This window comes from Engraulis encrasicolus, chromosome 7, assembly GCF_034702125.1.
Source record: "Engraulis encrasicolus isolate BLACKSEA-1 chromosome 7, IST_EnEncr_1.0, whole genome shotgun sequence".
Classification (NCBI taxonomy): Eukaryota; Metazoa; Chordata; class Actinopteri; order Clupeiformes; family Engraulidae; genus Engraulis; species Engraulis encrasicolus.
The window spans coordinates 45,574,171-45,589,719 of NC_085863.1; the positions used below are offsets into that span (position 1 = coordinate 45,574,171).

Consider the following 15,549-nt stretch of genomic DNA (forward strand, 5'->3'; position numbering starts at 1 on the left):
AGTTTCACCTTAGTGCCTTAACATTGCTGGCGTTTCAATCCCCGGCCCCTGCTGTGTAGCTGGAAGGCTTGAAAGCTCGCTGCAAGGGGCCGCGTTGCCGCGCGTGCCAGGCGAGATGGGGAATAAAGTTGGTCTCTCGGCAGATTTGACAACACCTATCAAACTGGCCCTCTGAACACTCAGACACGTCCATGCACAGTCGGACAGGCAGGCAGGCAGGCAGGCAGGCAAGCGGACAGGCAGGTAGGTGCAGACCAAGACACATGCTCAAGCAAGACTCAGGGAGGAAGGAGGAGACAGAAGGCAACTGTCAGAGGATGGAGACGTCTGTAGGAGCTGCAGCTCCATGCAGGAGCGGGAACGAGGACGCAACAGGACCTAAACTGTGCACAACGCCGTACCATACGTTCTCCCCCTGCCACGCCACCTCTCAGTCTCACCCTTCCTCCTCCACCCCTCTCTCTCCCGCTGTTCTGTGAGATTTTCATTCCGGATCTGTCAGGACCCCCCGAGGGGAGGGCCAGCGGTTCCTTTCAAAATATCTGCCACTGTCAGCCAGTCAGAGAGCATATTCAGGCCACTTGTCTCGCTGCGGGAGAAAACGTTTCGCAGCTGTTCCATTGTGGCTCCCTCCGCTCCACACAATATCTGTGTTACTTCTGCTGTGGCTGGGAGCAGGGAAGCCGACAGGGGGGAGGAACAAAGGGGTCAGTTGTCCCAGGCCCAGGGAGAGAGGGGGGGCAACCAGAATTGGGTCCCCATTGCATTCTTTTCAAAGGATTTTGTCCCGGCCCAGCCAAAGCTGTCAGCAGCAGCCCTGACTGGGAGCATCTCCCAGACATTCAGAGTTTTGTCTGTTTGTTTACACCACCATCCCCATTCCATATAAAAATGCATTTCTTTTTACTGCTGGCAGAATGCGACTGGCAGTTAATTAGGGCTATTCAGATGACTGACATTTGAATGGGCTGCTGCAATGCTAGGAGGACAATATGGAGCTTTACTGTCTCTCTGACTTTTTTGTGTTTGTGTTAAACCTCTCTTGTGCTGATGCATGCTTATGTTCACTCCACTGCCTCCCTCTCGTCTGGTATGAGCCATATTGATTCGAGAAGACAAAGTGCTTTTGTTCTCCTTGTCCTTGGTGATCGTTTACTCATCATAACCAACTGAGAACAATTAAGAAGCTCACAGAAGAGGTCTTGAAAGGGTTGAAATGAGAACATTTAGTCCAATTGTAATAAGCGCCAACATTGGCTGCTGATCAGTCAAGCACAGCACACCTGCACGCCCTGCGTAGCGAACCTAATTTCTCCTAAAAATCTTTTAGATTGCTATTCCTGAAATTAGGGTGTTCCAGGCTGGCCACTGACCACCCAGCCGATGATTAACAACCTCTAGGGTCCACTGGCCTTCGTCAATCAGTTTAATTAATCGCCATGCCGATTATCAGGAGGAAGGCCATAATCAGTGCCCCTGTGCCACCCCTCCCCCTCCTCCTCTCCTTGGGAAAGAAGCAAAGCCAGGGCTGGACTGGCCATCTGGCATACCGGGCAATTCCTGGTGGGCCCTGCACCCTCGTGGGCCCTGCACCCTCGTGGGCCCCTATTTTCAGAAATGTAAAAAAACAAAAAAAAAACATTTCTTATACTAGGGGCCCATGAGGGTGCAGGGCCCACCGGTGAGTCAGTTCTGCCCTGCTAATTATGAGGGGGCCCTTTAAGCGAAAAGTGCCCGGGCCCCATTTCTCCCCCAGGCCAGCTCTGCGCGGAGAGTAAGAACCAATGGAATGACTTCAAACAGGGTGGTGATGCATTGATAGTCACCGCACACATCTTACACACACAGACTTTCATTAGTTTAGCTTTTTATTGCCCTCTCCTGCAGAACCTCTTAAGGGAAATGATTTATGTGTTAACTTGAGGTAACAAACAAAGGGAACAAAAGAGTAAAAACAACTTTGGACCATTGTGTGAGTGGGGTGGGCCCCCCGAAACTGAACTTGCGCTATAAGCTTTGAAGAATTCATCATTATTCTATGCTTGTTTGCAAACAACCACTTTACACAAATTGCAATTCCGCCTTTTCCTAAAAGCCCCAGCCGTTGGAAATAGTTTGTTACCAATTCCCCCTGAGTTGGCAAAGCAAACTCCACTGGCTGTCATTATCCCACTGAGGTTTTGATTTTTATGAGGCGGTGGCAAACATTTGCTATGCCTTTGTGCAATGTCATTTACCTACATTGACAAAACAAGGATCAATTGACAAGACTCTTGGCTCTAGTTATTTATTCATTTGAAGGTAAATTTGTCTTGTGAATATGGGTGCTCAGCTTTTTAGCTTGGGTAAATAAAGGAATCGGTAACTTAAAAAAGCAGCTTAATAAACAAGGTGGGGGCAAAATGATGCACAGGTAGAAAAAGGAAACATGAAAATAATTAATATTTTTTAACTGCCCTTTAGTGAGGAAATTAATAACATGTACACATTTTGCAACAGAGGATCCAGTCCTTATTTCCAGCAAAGTATTGGTATTTCTGCTTTTTATTATATCATTTAATGGTAATGTCCTGAACATCTCAGTAGGTGTAAGGTTGGCATGGTGTTTTGACCAGGTGGCCCCGTCATTTACACCACAAGTGTTTTCCTTTTGGAGGTGGCCCATCCCGTCTCCTCACCGACCTGACATTTGCACACGTCAGATGTGGAGTATATGTGCACGTGCGTGCTTGACTGTGTGTGTTAACCGATTTGGGGTCCGTTGCTGTGTGTGTGTGTGTGTGTGTGTGTGTGTGTGTGTGTGTGTGTGTGTGTGTGTGTGTGTGTGTGTGTGTGTGTGTGTGTGTGTGTGTGTGTTTGTGTTTGTGTTTGTGTTTGTGTGTTTGTGTGTGTGTGTAACATGGCCGATTTGGGGCTCCATTGCGTTTGTGTGTGTGTGCGTCTGTGTGTTTGTGGGTATGCGTATTTGCATGTCTGCCTCTGACTGTGTGTTTGAGCGCGGGGCTCCGCTGGCGGTACTTGTGAGTTTCTGCCTCACATCCTATGGACTGGGTTGATGCCCAGGATGTCGAAGCCTTTGGCCATGATGGCCGCCGTGGCCTCGCACAGCAGCATCCTCCACATGTTGACCTTCACCACCTCACCTGTACAGCAGAGAGAGAGAGAGAGAGAGAGAGAGAGAGAGAGAGAGAGAGAGAGAGAGAGAGAGAGAGAGAGAGAGAGAGAGAGCTTTAACACTCCTTTGTTGTGAAATATCGTCACCGATTAAAAGTGATCTTTACATTACATGTATGTTAATCCTTCCATTCAACATAAAAAGGGAGTAATCCTCTCCTTACCCATTCTCAACGTCACCCCCCATAACCTCCCCATCATTAGCTTGAGCGAGAGAGAAAGAGAGAGGGAGAGAGAGAGAGAGGCAGAGAGAGAGAGGCAGAGAGAGAGAGAGAGAGAGAGAGAGAGAGAGAGGGAGAGGGAGAGGGAGAGGGAGAGGGAGAGAGGGAGAGGGAGAGGGAGAGAGGGAGAGGGAGAGGGAGAGAGGGAGAGAGAGGGAGAGGAAGAGAGAGGGAGAGGGAGAGGGAGAGATAGATACACAACCACATACACACACAGGGAGAGCAAAAGAAAGAAAGAGTGAGCAGTCAGACGGCGATGGCACTGCATGCATGGCATGAAGGTCTCCATGAGTAATTTCAAGTCCGGCCCAATCTGTGCCGACGACGCCGATCAATACTTTGGCATTTCCATGACTGGCCTTTCACAGCGGCTGAGCTGCCTTGAGTGAAATCAATGGCAGCTGGACCCCCACGCTGACTGATGGCCACCCACTGAAACAGTGGATGGCAATGCAGCAAAGGGGGAAGCCAGCCATAGATATGAAGACTGGATGGCGCGTTGACCTAGCAAGGCCGCACCCTTCTAATGACGCAACATCTTCGGCGTTACTACTAGTCAGGTCAAGAGCAATGTAAGTACTTTCTGAGCTCCGGAGAATTCGAGAACTCCACCCACTTTGAAACAGTGGACGGCAATGCAGCAAGGGGGGGGACCAGCCATAGATATTAAGACTGGATGCTGTGCTGACCACTCCTTTGTATCTGAACGAATGGCTCAAGTCAGATAGATTAGCCGCCACGTTTAGCCGGTATATGGCGACACGCACATTATATTGTAGGTGGCGGTGAAATAGCTATGAACAATATAGGATACCGGACCAAGATGTCTTCCTGGGCGCTAAACATGGCACCTAGTGTTCTAGATCCATGGGCAACACAGCATGGAGCATCAGCAGCACAGACAGGAAGTGGACAGTAGAGGACAAAATTAAGAACAGGAAGTGTAGAGAAACAACAGACCTTACAAACCGGTTTCAGACAAACCGACCGACCACAGCAGTGACTGCACGCAACCAAGACTACAGACAAGGATGCTGAATTGGCTGCCGTCTGTACTAAAACGGCATGTTTACAGGGTGGCCATATTGCAGGGTCAATTTGGAACAGCAGTCAGAGAGCCAGGTAAAAGTACTCTCATGAATCGTCTCTACCTCATCAATCGTCTGTGGTTCCATTATGGATGGAGGGATGTCCTCCTTTGTAAGTCACTTTGTAATTCAATAAATTGGCTTATTTTGTGCATCCCCAGGCTGGCAGCCATTGCAGTGTGTGTATGTCAGTCTATGGGTAAAGCCATAAAAAATTCAGGTCAGATCAGAATGTATGACCCCATAAGTCCCTTAATGGATTCATTTAGATTAAATTTAACTTAAAAGCATTTAAAAATCAGGACATGCATCCATCAACAGACACAATCACAATCTTCTATGATTTTCTTAGGAGTATTTAGAATTACTCCTCCATGTCTTGTTCGGGGAATGAAAAGAGAGCTCTTGGAAAGAGACATTAAAGTAGAAAGCTGAAGAAGTTCAAGTGCAGCATTAAAACATTTAGCCAATTATAGCCCCTACTTGGCAACCCATTTGCAAGTACAGTAATCTGCAGTTATCACATGCACACTTTCCATAATTAAGTATGCAAGGATAATATAAATGTGAACATTTTTCCTTTCAAGTTGGCACAACTTTAGGTTTCCGCTGCCGCACATTTAAGCAGCAACATAATGACCATGTAAAGCTTTCGAATCCCAAGGCCAGCACGGCCGGTACGCTGAGTGCCACTACTATAAATCCAATCCATGAGCTTTTTTCTTTTTTTATCCTCCTCCACCACCCAGGGGGAGGGAGGGGGGAGGCCGGGCACTTAATTAGACTCACATCTGCCATGCTGTGCCTGCCAACGTACAGGCCATACCTTTCATCCTACAGCACCTGCGTGCGTGACACAGAGGCGATGCACTGCGCGGCGCGGCTGACAGTCAGCCAGGCTGCCAGTGTGAGCGGAGGCGAGCTTTAACAGACGTGCTTGGCTGATTTGAGTTGGGCTGGGCTTGCCTTTGGTAGGTACAGGGAGTGTTGCACTGCAAACGCTGAGGGCGTTTATGATTAAACAGTGCCCCCTGCTGGAGAGAGCCAGCAGTAGCTGATGGCTCAATGGTACTGATGAGAGCTGGGCTGAGTGTGTGTGCGCTCACATGTGTATCTGTAGGTGTGTGTGTACTATGTGTGTTGGAGCCATATTTGTGATTTATGCAACTTTGAGTTATTTTCTGTTTACCTGTAAAAAGAAGACCTTAGTTAGTTAAATACTTACCTTATATTTTCATATGCTTTATACACTTACCTCTTGTGTTTAGATTCATCTTGTGGTTTTTGTACGTAGGCCTTATCTATACTTACCTGGACCTGAACACACTCCGTCTCGCCTACACACCTGTGAAGTGATTTGGCACTGTAAACCCTCCCTCCGAGGCGCATTGGTGGCGCGAGTCACAGAACTTTAATTCATTAGGACACTCACAGGTGCCTGGTAGACAGTGTGTGTCAGGAAACAGCATCCTGACTGCATTTCGACCGCATAGGTAGCCTTTCTTGAGCTTTATTGCTTATTTTCTTTGTTTGTTTAAAGATATCCTATGCAACTTTGACATAAACAAACCGATATTAACAACTTTATAGCGGCCTCTAGTGGTTCTGCCGAAAATCTGCATTGAATTAATTAGACACACATTGGCTTCGAGATGTGCGAATTAAATAAATTCGTCTTCTGTAATTAGCTAGAGATTCCCTTCCTTGCATTCAGCTCTCTCCACTTCTAAGGGGCTTTATCATATGTGCGATTCTCCCCCTTGCTTATGAGTTCGCTGCTTCGTCTATTCACTTCACACAACTGCAATCATGTTTGCACTTCCTTCAGATGGATATGATTTGATCCACTTGTTCCCGGCAGATATCCCCGTCTTTATTTCACATTTCCAGTAACTATATAGTACCTGTACATTAGAAGAACGAGGAAACAAAAGGCTATTGCTTATTTTGTTGTCATAATAAAGATTTCGAAGTCGAGGTGACAAGACGCGTTTTTATCTTGTGTGGTGTTGAAAGTGAAAGTGGACATCCATAAGCCGGCTAGTTTTGTCTCCTCTTGACAACAACATATATTTTTAGCCTTGCTCGACTGATCGTGTCCTTTGACATCAAGTATCCTAAAATGTGCGACATCAGGTTTCAACTCATATACATTTGTGTAGCTTTGTAAACTAAACGAGGTGGCGTGTGCTTTGAGAATGCTAATGCATAAATCCCAGTGCAGTGAATGAATGACAAAATCCACATCTTTGCTCTTTTGGCGTTCGGCTCTCTCCGGGTTGAAGCCCTTTTCCAATGTTCATACAAGCGATTTAATTGCCTGTCCAAACCTTTCATCTCAATTAGCTCGTGATTTATTTGCAGTCCCATTCGTTGTTTTCGCTGCATGCCAGGGAGATATTTTACAATCAGCTAGCCAGTAGCCAGCTTTCAGCGAGCTGCTGCTGCTTAGTTAGCAAACGAAGGGGAATGGGTCTCGTTCCGCTCATACAGGATAGAAATCTAGACGCCCCTAGCGGCCGCAAATTCCACAACAACAAAAGGCGCGGCGCCGCCAGGCAAAACTGCAAGTGCTGTTTCGGAGCAGGAGCACTAGGCGGTGATGGAAATATTGCCATTTTCGCCATAACGGGTCAGTCAGGCAAAACCTTGAGTTCCAAGCCATTTCATGACTATGAAAAAGTTGCATAGTGTTTCTTTAAATGAAATGGAAAGTCAACCGGACTGTAGACAATAAATGGAAACAACATCTCAAGTTTATGTCACTCTGTGCGTGCTTTAATCTGGAATGCGCGTCTGAAACGCCATCCTCTGTCTCACGTGGCCAAGGAAAAAGTTTGTTGGAAAATTGGTCCTTACAATCAGGGTTGCCAGATGAGGCTGATTTCCAGCCCAAAAAATGCTCAAAACCCGGCTAGGAGCACAAAATCCCGCCCAATTCTATTAATTTCTATGGCAAAAATTGGGCGTTTTTTTCTGATAAATGCTATTTTTTTCCCGCACACGGCCATAAGCAGCCCAGTTGGGCGGGAACCAGCCCAATCTGGCAACACTGCTTACAATGTGTGTCTCACCTGTCTGTCTGTCCCCCACGTGGTAGTAGATGAAGGTGGTGGCCAGTTCATACAGGTAGTCATAGTGTGTGTGTGTGTCCGTGTACACATGTGTACTATCTGCGTCTCACCTGTCTGTCTGTCCTTCTCCACGCAGTAGCAGCTGTCGTAGAACTCGGTGAAGGTGGTGGCGAGCTCGTACAGGTAGTCGCAGAGCGTGTGGAGCAGCAGGTCGTCCAGGATCTTCTGCAGGATCTCGGGGAAGCGCAGGATGGTCTTGCCCAGCTTCCACTCCTTCTCGTGGTCCAGGAGCACCTCTGTCGTCTCCGCAGCCTTGCGCAGCGTCGCCTCGTCAATGTTGGCCAGCCGGGCGATGGACCTGAAGGTGGTGGTGGTGAGGTTAAGTGGAGGAGGTAGGGGTGGAGGGGAGAGGGAGAGAGAGAGAGAGAGAGTGAGCGAGCAAGGAAGAGATAATGAGAGCGATAGAGAGCAAGAGAAAGGCGGGGGGTGAAGGAAAGGGAGAAAGAAAAAGGAGACAAAAAGGTCAGTAGGCTGGATGAAACAGAGGACTGTCTGACAGTAGTGTCAACAATAATCGATTCGGCAATACAGGGCAGAACAATTCAATAATCAACTCAACAAATTTCATCATCGATGCGGCATATTCTCTCTTTCAATGATTCCGTGGGCATTTGCAGAGCAAATGAACATTGAATTAACGCACTTGAAAGCATTGAAAACTGCAGGACTGATACACGACAACCAATACAAGACGTTTGCTCAATATCTGACTGCTTGTATTGCCTCACGCCTGTTCACAAAAAGCTATGGTTATTTGGCTTTCAGGAAAATATGAGAAAGTGGCAAGGTTTCTAGGATGGGACCGAAATTGTGCAAGAATGAGAGCACTTGAATTCTGACAAGCAGTGGTATAACAGGATGCCTTTTAGGCCAAAAACAAAACATGGCAGGAGTGACGCAAATAAGTGAAGGATGACTGGGGGGATGGCAGTGAAGACACTGATGTCATGGAGGGCAAACAGCTGAAAACCATCATCACCTTCCGAGTCTGAGTTCGTCAGAAAGCCGAAGTGACGTGTTTTAAGCCCGTCTGGATACACTCACAACCTCCACTATCTACATAAGACCAAAATACCAGGAAAATGGCACTACTTATCACCATGGGAATCTACTTTGGCAGAAACAAAGCTTTTTTGTGCAGCAACACAGGTGCTACAGAAAATGTCATGAAGGAAGCCTCATGTAATACCTGTTCTGTACACCTGCCCCCAGAGGAATCAGGTTATCTGTGTGTGTGTGTGTGCGTGCGTGCTCATTTTAGAAAACGTGCGTGTACTGTGTAACTTTTGGTGTGCCTGTGTGCCGTGCCGTCAACTGTGACCCCCGCCTTCACACACTGAAGCACTTCTTGATCCACACGCCTTAGTCTTTCGGTCAAGCCAGCAAGAGCAGAGATAGTCAGGACAGAAGTGTGCTCCCTCCTTTTGCCCTCATCTTGCGAAAGGGTAACGACGAGCACAACTGAGGTCATAGCTTGACAAGTAAATTAATTTAACACAATGGAAGTTAATATGCTCACACCCTACAGTCAAACACAGTTCCACAGCTTACAGTACCTAGAACTACAGCAATAGTGGCTGTAATGGCAATAATCACAAAGTAGATACAGTGGATCTAACTATAACCCAAAAAATACAAATATGCCCATAAAAATTAACATTGAAACATCTACAGTGAAGCATTTCGTCTCTGATCTACCCACTCCTTTGCACAACAAACAAACAAGCACACAAACAAACACGGGCCAATTTATGGTCAAGTGGGTAAGAAAAATACATAGCAATGTGATAACATGAAAACCCTGGGAGACTATGGCTGCATCCACATGCTGTTGTCAAAGTGTTTAATTAATAACCAGTGCAACCATTAGAACAGAAATATCACTGATCATGTCTGTGAGGTGAGAATCAAGAGGTCCTAATGTTGGATCGTGTTGGTCTAACTTCCATACAGTCTAGAGTTCAGAAGTGTAAGTGTCTGATTGCATCACTGATGCTCAGTACACCGAAAAGAACATTAGGCCAGAAGTCGGATAACATCTCTAAAGTTTCGAAAAGTTAAAGACTAGACAAGTTCAAATGAATGATCTTATCTGTAAAAGTTTCATGTAGTTATAGAGTACAGAGAAGTTAAGAAGTCGACTCCGCCAGTAAGGTTCGGAGAGAGGCTTGAGCACTGAGGTTCAGACGCCTGATCACATCGGCAATTGCACTGCAAGTCTACAGTCTCTTCCGTGCGTGCCTTGTGAACGGCATTTTCATTCTTGCCTGCAGACTACTCGATTCACGTTATAGCAGGCCTCACCAACGTGCTGCTCGTGGGTAACATGTAGCATTCAAGGAGCTTCTGTGGTGCCCACCAAGGACGTTAAAAATAGGGACTATGGCAAGGTTTTAGTCAGCTCATGCTTTTCTTGTTTTAAATGTGGGATTAGTTCTTTGTGGAGAAGTTCAATGCAAGACAAATTTCTGTGCAGACAATAAAGTGTATGTTATCTAATCGTATCTAAACCTTTATCAACAACAAAAAGCAAACATCCAATCAACAAAAATGGAGGAAAAAACCCTTGGTCTAGGCATCCAGTCCAAAACAATTTTTATTCAGTGGGCTAGTACATTAAAAATCACCAAAGCGTATTGGCCCTACGGCCTTCATCAGGGTGTGTGTAACAGAACAGCTGTTTGCTGCTGAATAAAGATTGTTTTGGACTGTTTAAATCAACTGAAGTGCGTGGACTAAGGATTTTTTCCTCCATGCTTGTTGTACATTACACCCTCCACGAGCACCACTTCAGTTTGAGGCATACTAGTGGTGCTCTACCTTCGCTTCTTCTAATCATTCATATTGTGATTTGAAAAAGGAAAAAAAAAAACGCAGTACAGAATTTTCTTCTATCTTGTTACCAACATTCACAGAAGTGCTATTTTTAATGAAGGTTTTTATTTTGTTCTTTGAAACTCTGGAGCTGCTTATTCAGTACAGATGGCACACAGTCTGCCATCTGTACAGTCTCACGCCTCAACTTTGTGAGGCCATGCTCCAAAAGACCATCTGACCAACATTTCACAGCTAACAATGTCACCTGGGCCCGCTGTACACAAAGGCCAGCCAACCAGCATCTCACACCTGACTAGTGTCTCACACAGCACCACAACCCTGTACGTACGCCCTGAAACATCACACCTCTCCTTGGCACAGTACTGTAGACAACAAACTGCATCTCACACCTCATCCTCACCGCACCAGGCCGCTGTACAGAAATGGCCATCACTGCCTGAGACTCAGTGCTGCTGGCGCCCCGCACATGCAGAGAAAAGCTCCTTAAACGGTCGTTTAGAACATTCTGACAGTGATCCACGTCCGACGGGATTGCTGTCTGCGTGTGTGTGTCTGTGATGGTGTGTGTGACACAGAAAGAGAGAGACAGAGAGAGACAGAGACAGAGAGAGACAGAGACAGAGAGACAGATACAGAGAGAGAGAAACAGAGACAGAGAGAGAAACAGAAAGAGACAGAGAGAGAGAAAGAGAGAAAGAAAGAAGGAAAGAAGGAAAGAAAGAAAGAGCAACCCTGGCAGAAAAGCAATCAGGACAGCTCTGGTGCAGAAAATCCATTAGACGAAGTGAAGGGAAGGCGTCTCTCTCGCCTCTCTCGCTCTCTCTCTCTCTCTGTGTCTCTCCGTGGCAAGCAGGCAGCGAGCGACACCCCAAATCCCACCGCTGACAGCTGGAGATTTCACGAGTCACTGCGCAGCGTCGTGACATCACAGGGCCAAATCTGGACAACAACCCGCAAACAGACAGCATGTTCAAGAAGAAGAACCTACCTCCTGACTTGTCTGGGGGCGATTTCAGAGAGCTTTTATCTCTTTCTTTAAAAAAAAAAAAAAAAAAATCAGTGCGGATTTCTCTTCTCTCTTGTTACCAACATTGCCAGAAGTGCTCATTTTAATGAAGGTTTTTATTTTGTTCTTCCAAAGGAATTTCTCTTAACTTGTTCCATTGGTGTGTGAATGTGAGTGTGTGTGTGCACTCACGGATGAAAAAAAGTGCGGCACAGCAAGTAAACTTATCGGGTCTGCCCAGGCTCATAATTATAGACACAAGTTTTGTTTGTTTTTGGAGAGAGGCAGAGTTCTGGATGTCCTATTACACAACACAGTGCGGGCCAAGAAGAAGGGAGCATCTCAGGAGGCTTTACCCAGGACGGGAGCTTTTGGATCAGCATGGCTAAGCTGAGTAGAGCTGTCTGGCTCTGTTGCACTGATCACTGATAGGAAATCAACAATCATCAAGCTGGCCCTTTTTTTGGCTCCTTCGAGCATCTGAAAATGTCAGCGAAGGAGGCTGTGGAGAGAAGCACTGAGGTGGTGAAATCTGCTGGCGCGCTGAGAGACCACCAACAAGAGAGCCACGAAATCTCACACACAACCCACAGCCAACACAACAACACCGCCAGTTGCGATGCCATCTTAGAGCCCGCAGCCTCAAACAAGGTGGCATTTCAACAGTAGGCCCGCCAAACGATGTTGGCATGACTACACTCGGTTGGCAAGGGTGTGCCGCTGCCGCTACCGCTAACCCCCCCCCTGCAGTCTAGCCTGCAGTTAGCCGGTTAAATGTACTGTGAAATTCATGTGTAACTGGATCAATAACGATAAGTTCAGTTATGTGGTCGGTTTAGCAAACGCAAATCAGCTAGGTGACCAGATTTTTTTTTTAAATAATTGCTCACCACAGGAACAAATTACACAATTAGAGTTGCATAATTACAAGCTTTCATGGGGGATTACGGCATTTTACATTAATTACATAGATATGATGGTACAGCCCCAAACTAGCCATTTTTGTTTGTTTGAGTAACATTTGATTGAAGGGGGTACAGATAACATTTCCCAGACCAGACGTAACCCGCTTCAAACGTGTTGCTGATAAATTTGAAGAAAACAAATTCTGATCATTATAGCTGGTGGTTACAGATTAAAATTAAAATAGTGCACAATTTGGGCATTGCATTGGGTAAGCACTCATCAATTCTCATTAATTAAAAGAGGGCATACTGTAGGTTCCATCAGAGTAAATATTGGTGTAGAAGAGTAAACATGGCATATGTTGCATGACGTGTGTCGATTTCAAAATGTACTATTACTATAAAACTAGGCAGTGTTTGACAAGCGGAGGACCAATGGGTCGAGCAAGCTATCAGTTGCTGTTAACAGTGCCAGAAAAGGGTCAGCAAAGGTTCCATTCCTCCAACATATTCAGCTGGCATGTGGGGGGTTGTGGAAGACACGCACACAAACTTGCACAGAGGATGGAAGGGTCAGCGAGGATGAAGTTATTGGGCTGAGGGGGTCAGCTGGTGAAATGTACACTCTTCTAAGAAAGACACACATACAGTACATCCACAAGAGCAGGGGTGTGCGACCTGAGAGATTGGGAAGGTGTGAAGTATTCTTTGTGTTCTGGGGAAAATCTTACATTCCTTCGCTTTCTACCTCAATCCTCTCCGTGTCGGAGTGTCAGTTAGTGTTATCCGCAACTGGTTCGGTGTCACTGATAAAGACACCGGTAACAACACCATGGGGCATCGACCTCCAACAAACACATTCACCACACACTTGAAACCAGCTGTTCCTCACTCACACCCACACACGGCGTTTGCAGACAGACACGGCTCACACAGATACCAAGAGCCGAATGATTGAGGGTTCAGGCGCACGCACACACACAGTGGCTTGGAGAAAGGCAGTGGGCAGCTGTTAGTTACAGTCCATTGATTAGAGTGAGAGAAAAATTGACTGCTACTGGGGTCCACACTTAATCCTACTTCATAAACTTCCAAAGATCAATAGAGGATGAAAAAGACACACACACACACACACACACACTCTTTGTTAAAGCATGCACGCACGTGCACACACACACGCGCACACACACACACTTTGTTAACAAAATATTATAATGCAGGCTCTGCATGAAATGATTAAGAAATCAAGTATGTGACAATTTTAGTATATTTCAGATACGGGAGGATATACAAATGGGCTAAACAACTTTGCAAATACCCAGGTTTAAAACTGCAAAAAGTCACATGCACGCACACACACACACTTAATCCTGGTGAAGGTGTGGAGCAGGCATGCAGGTGCACACACGCATACAGACACACACACACACGGGTGCGCGCTCATACACGCAGACACACACAGACATACACACCTGATCCTGGTGAAGGCGTAGAGCAGGTATGCGGCAGTGTTTCCCCGGTCGTCCAGCATCTTGTCGAAGGAGAAGACATAGTCGTTGATGCGGTTGTGCGACAGGTCGGCGTACTTGATGCAGCCGAACGCCACCGACCTCTGGGCCTTCACCAGCTCCTCTGGGGACAGCACCTACATGTGGACACATACAGTCACGCAACAAATTATTACCTGCCACAGGTGTTTCAATGAGCGAGCGAGCGAGAGAGAGAGAGAGAGAGAGAGAGAGAGAGAGAGAGAGAGAGACAAACAGACAGAGAGCAAGAGAGAGAAAGAGAGTGTGGGTGTCGGTTAGTCTGTCTGTCTGTAGTGTTTTGAGTCGGCGCCAAACACATCACGTACATGTAGCACTGGCCAGGGCACCAGGTTGCCATGTCTGACTGTTCTCATTGTACCCTGAATCTGTTACCGGGGAACAGTGTACATATGCATTATTGCACATTTTCCAAATAAAACACACAACCACAGCCAAAAGGCGGTATCCAAGCCCCCTGGAAGCCCCCTGGAAGCCCCCTGGCTAAAGGGAGCATGACATTGCACAATGTTAATTTATTGTACATTTGAATTTCCAGATAGCCCCATCTCTCTCTGCCTAAAATCAGCACCTACACAGCCATGACTGGATATAGGTAAGATGATAAAATCCAAAAGGACCCAACGGTCTTGACATCACCCACACCTGAAAGAACAGCCAAAATGTCACCGCCAGCAGAATATATCCTGACATAGCATCCACTTTGCCAAGTAAACATTATTCACATAAGAAAACAACCCTCGAGAACTCTTCAGAGAAAAAACTCAAAGTGATGGTGCAATCTCATCCTCCCTCCACATTTGTCTCATTTGCGATTCCCTGCTGGCATCGCAACTGTGAGCTGTGAAGACAGAGCGCACAATAACACAAGATGTCAGCGTATATCCCCCCAACCACTACAACTACTACTACAACTAGGATCTCCGCCGCTTCTGCCGCCGCCGCTGTTCTGCTGTCCTGCCTCCCTTCAGTGCCAGACAGCCGCAGCCGGCGACAGCGCCACGGGATGAGAAAGCAAAACAGACTGAATAAATAACGGGGAAATGGTGAATAGTTAATTCTCTGGCGTGCCAACACCTCCCAGGGGGCCTTCTGAGCGGCACTGAAAGTCAGTTTTTATTTATTTATTTTTTTATTATTTAACTGATGGAAGTGGAGTTTTTTTCCCCATTTAACTGGGGGATGGATAAGGGTTTTTTTTTTGCATGAACTGAGTGAAGAAGTCTTTTTTTCTCCCAATGGTGGAAGAAGGGTCTTTTTTTGCTTTAAGTGGAGGGAGAAGTGGAGTCGTTTCTCGCTTTAACTGGAGGAGGAGAAGGTGCTCCTCTCTTCTCTTGTATCTAAATGCATATCGGCTCCATTTCCATCCGTCTACCTGACAGGAGCGCCGTGCCGTATGCGGGAGCAGACAGACCTTTCAGATCCCACTGACACCAAATCACCATAATAACTACGCAAGACAGTTAAAGACAAAAACAAATACAGAGAGAGAGAGAGAGAGAGAGAGAGAGAGAGAGAGAGAGAGAGAGAGAGAGAGAGAGAGAGAGAGAGAGATTTTTAGACAGACGCTAAAAGACAGTGAGAGAAAGGGAGATTAAAGATAGACGGAAACAGTGGAAAAACTTTCTGCAGTTAC

The 15,549-nt window shown here is 46.4% G+C and overlaps 1 protein-coding gene across 1 annotated transcript in view; it reads right to left on the reverse strand.

Annotated features, from left to right (window-relative positions):
* Window positions 1-2,273: 2,273 nt before the first annotated feature.
* The window catches only part of rars1 (arginyl-tRNA synthetase 1), a 37,184-nt gene continuing 23,908 nt past the window's right edge, over window positions 2,274-15,549 (reverse strand). The window contains exons 13-15 of the mRNA XM_063203666.1: window positions 13,839-14,011; window positions 7,668-7,915; window positions 2,274-3,143 (exon numbers count right to left, since the gene is read on the reverse strand). Coding sequence (XP_063059736.1) covers window positions 3,034-3,143; window positions 7,668-7,915; window positions 13,839-14,011 — 531 coding nt within the window. The 3' untranslated portion in view covers window positions 2,274-3,033. The remainder of the gene's footprint in view (window positions 3,144-7,667; window positions 7,916-13,838; window positions 14,012-15,549) is intronic.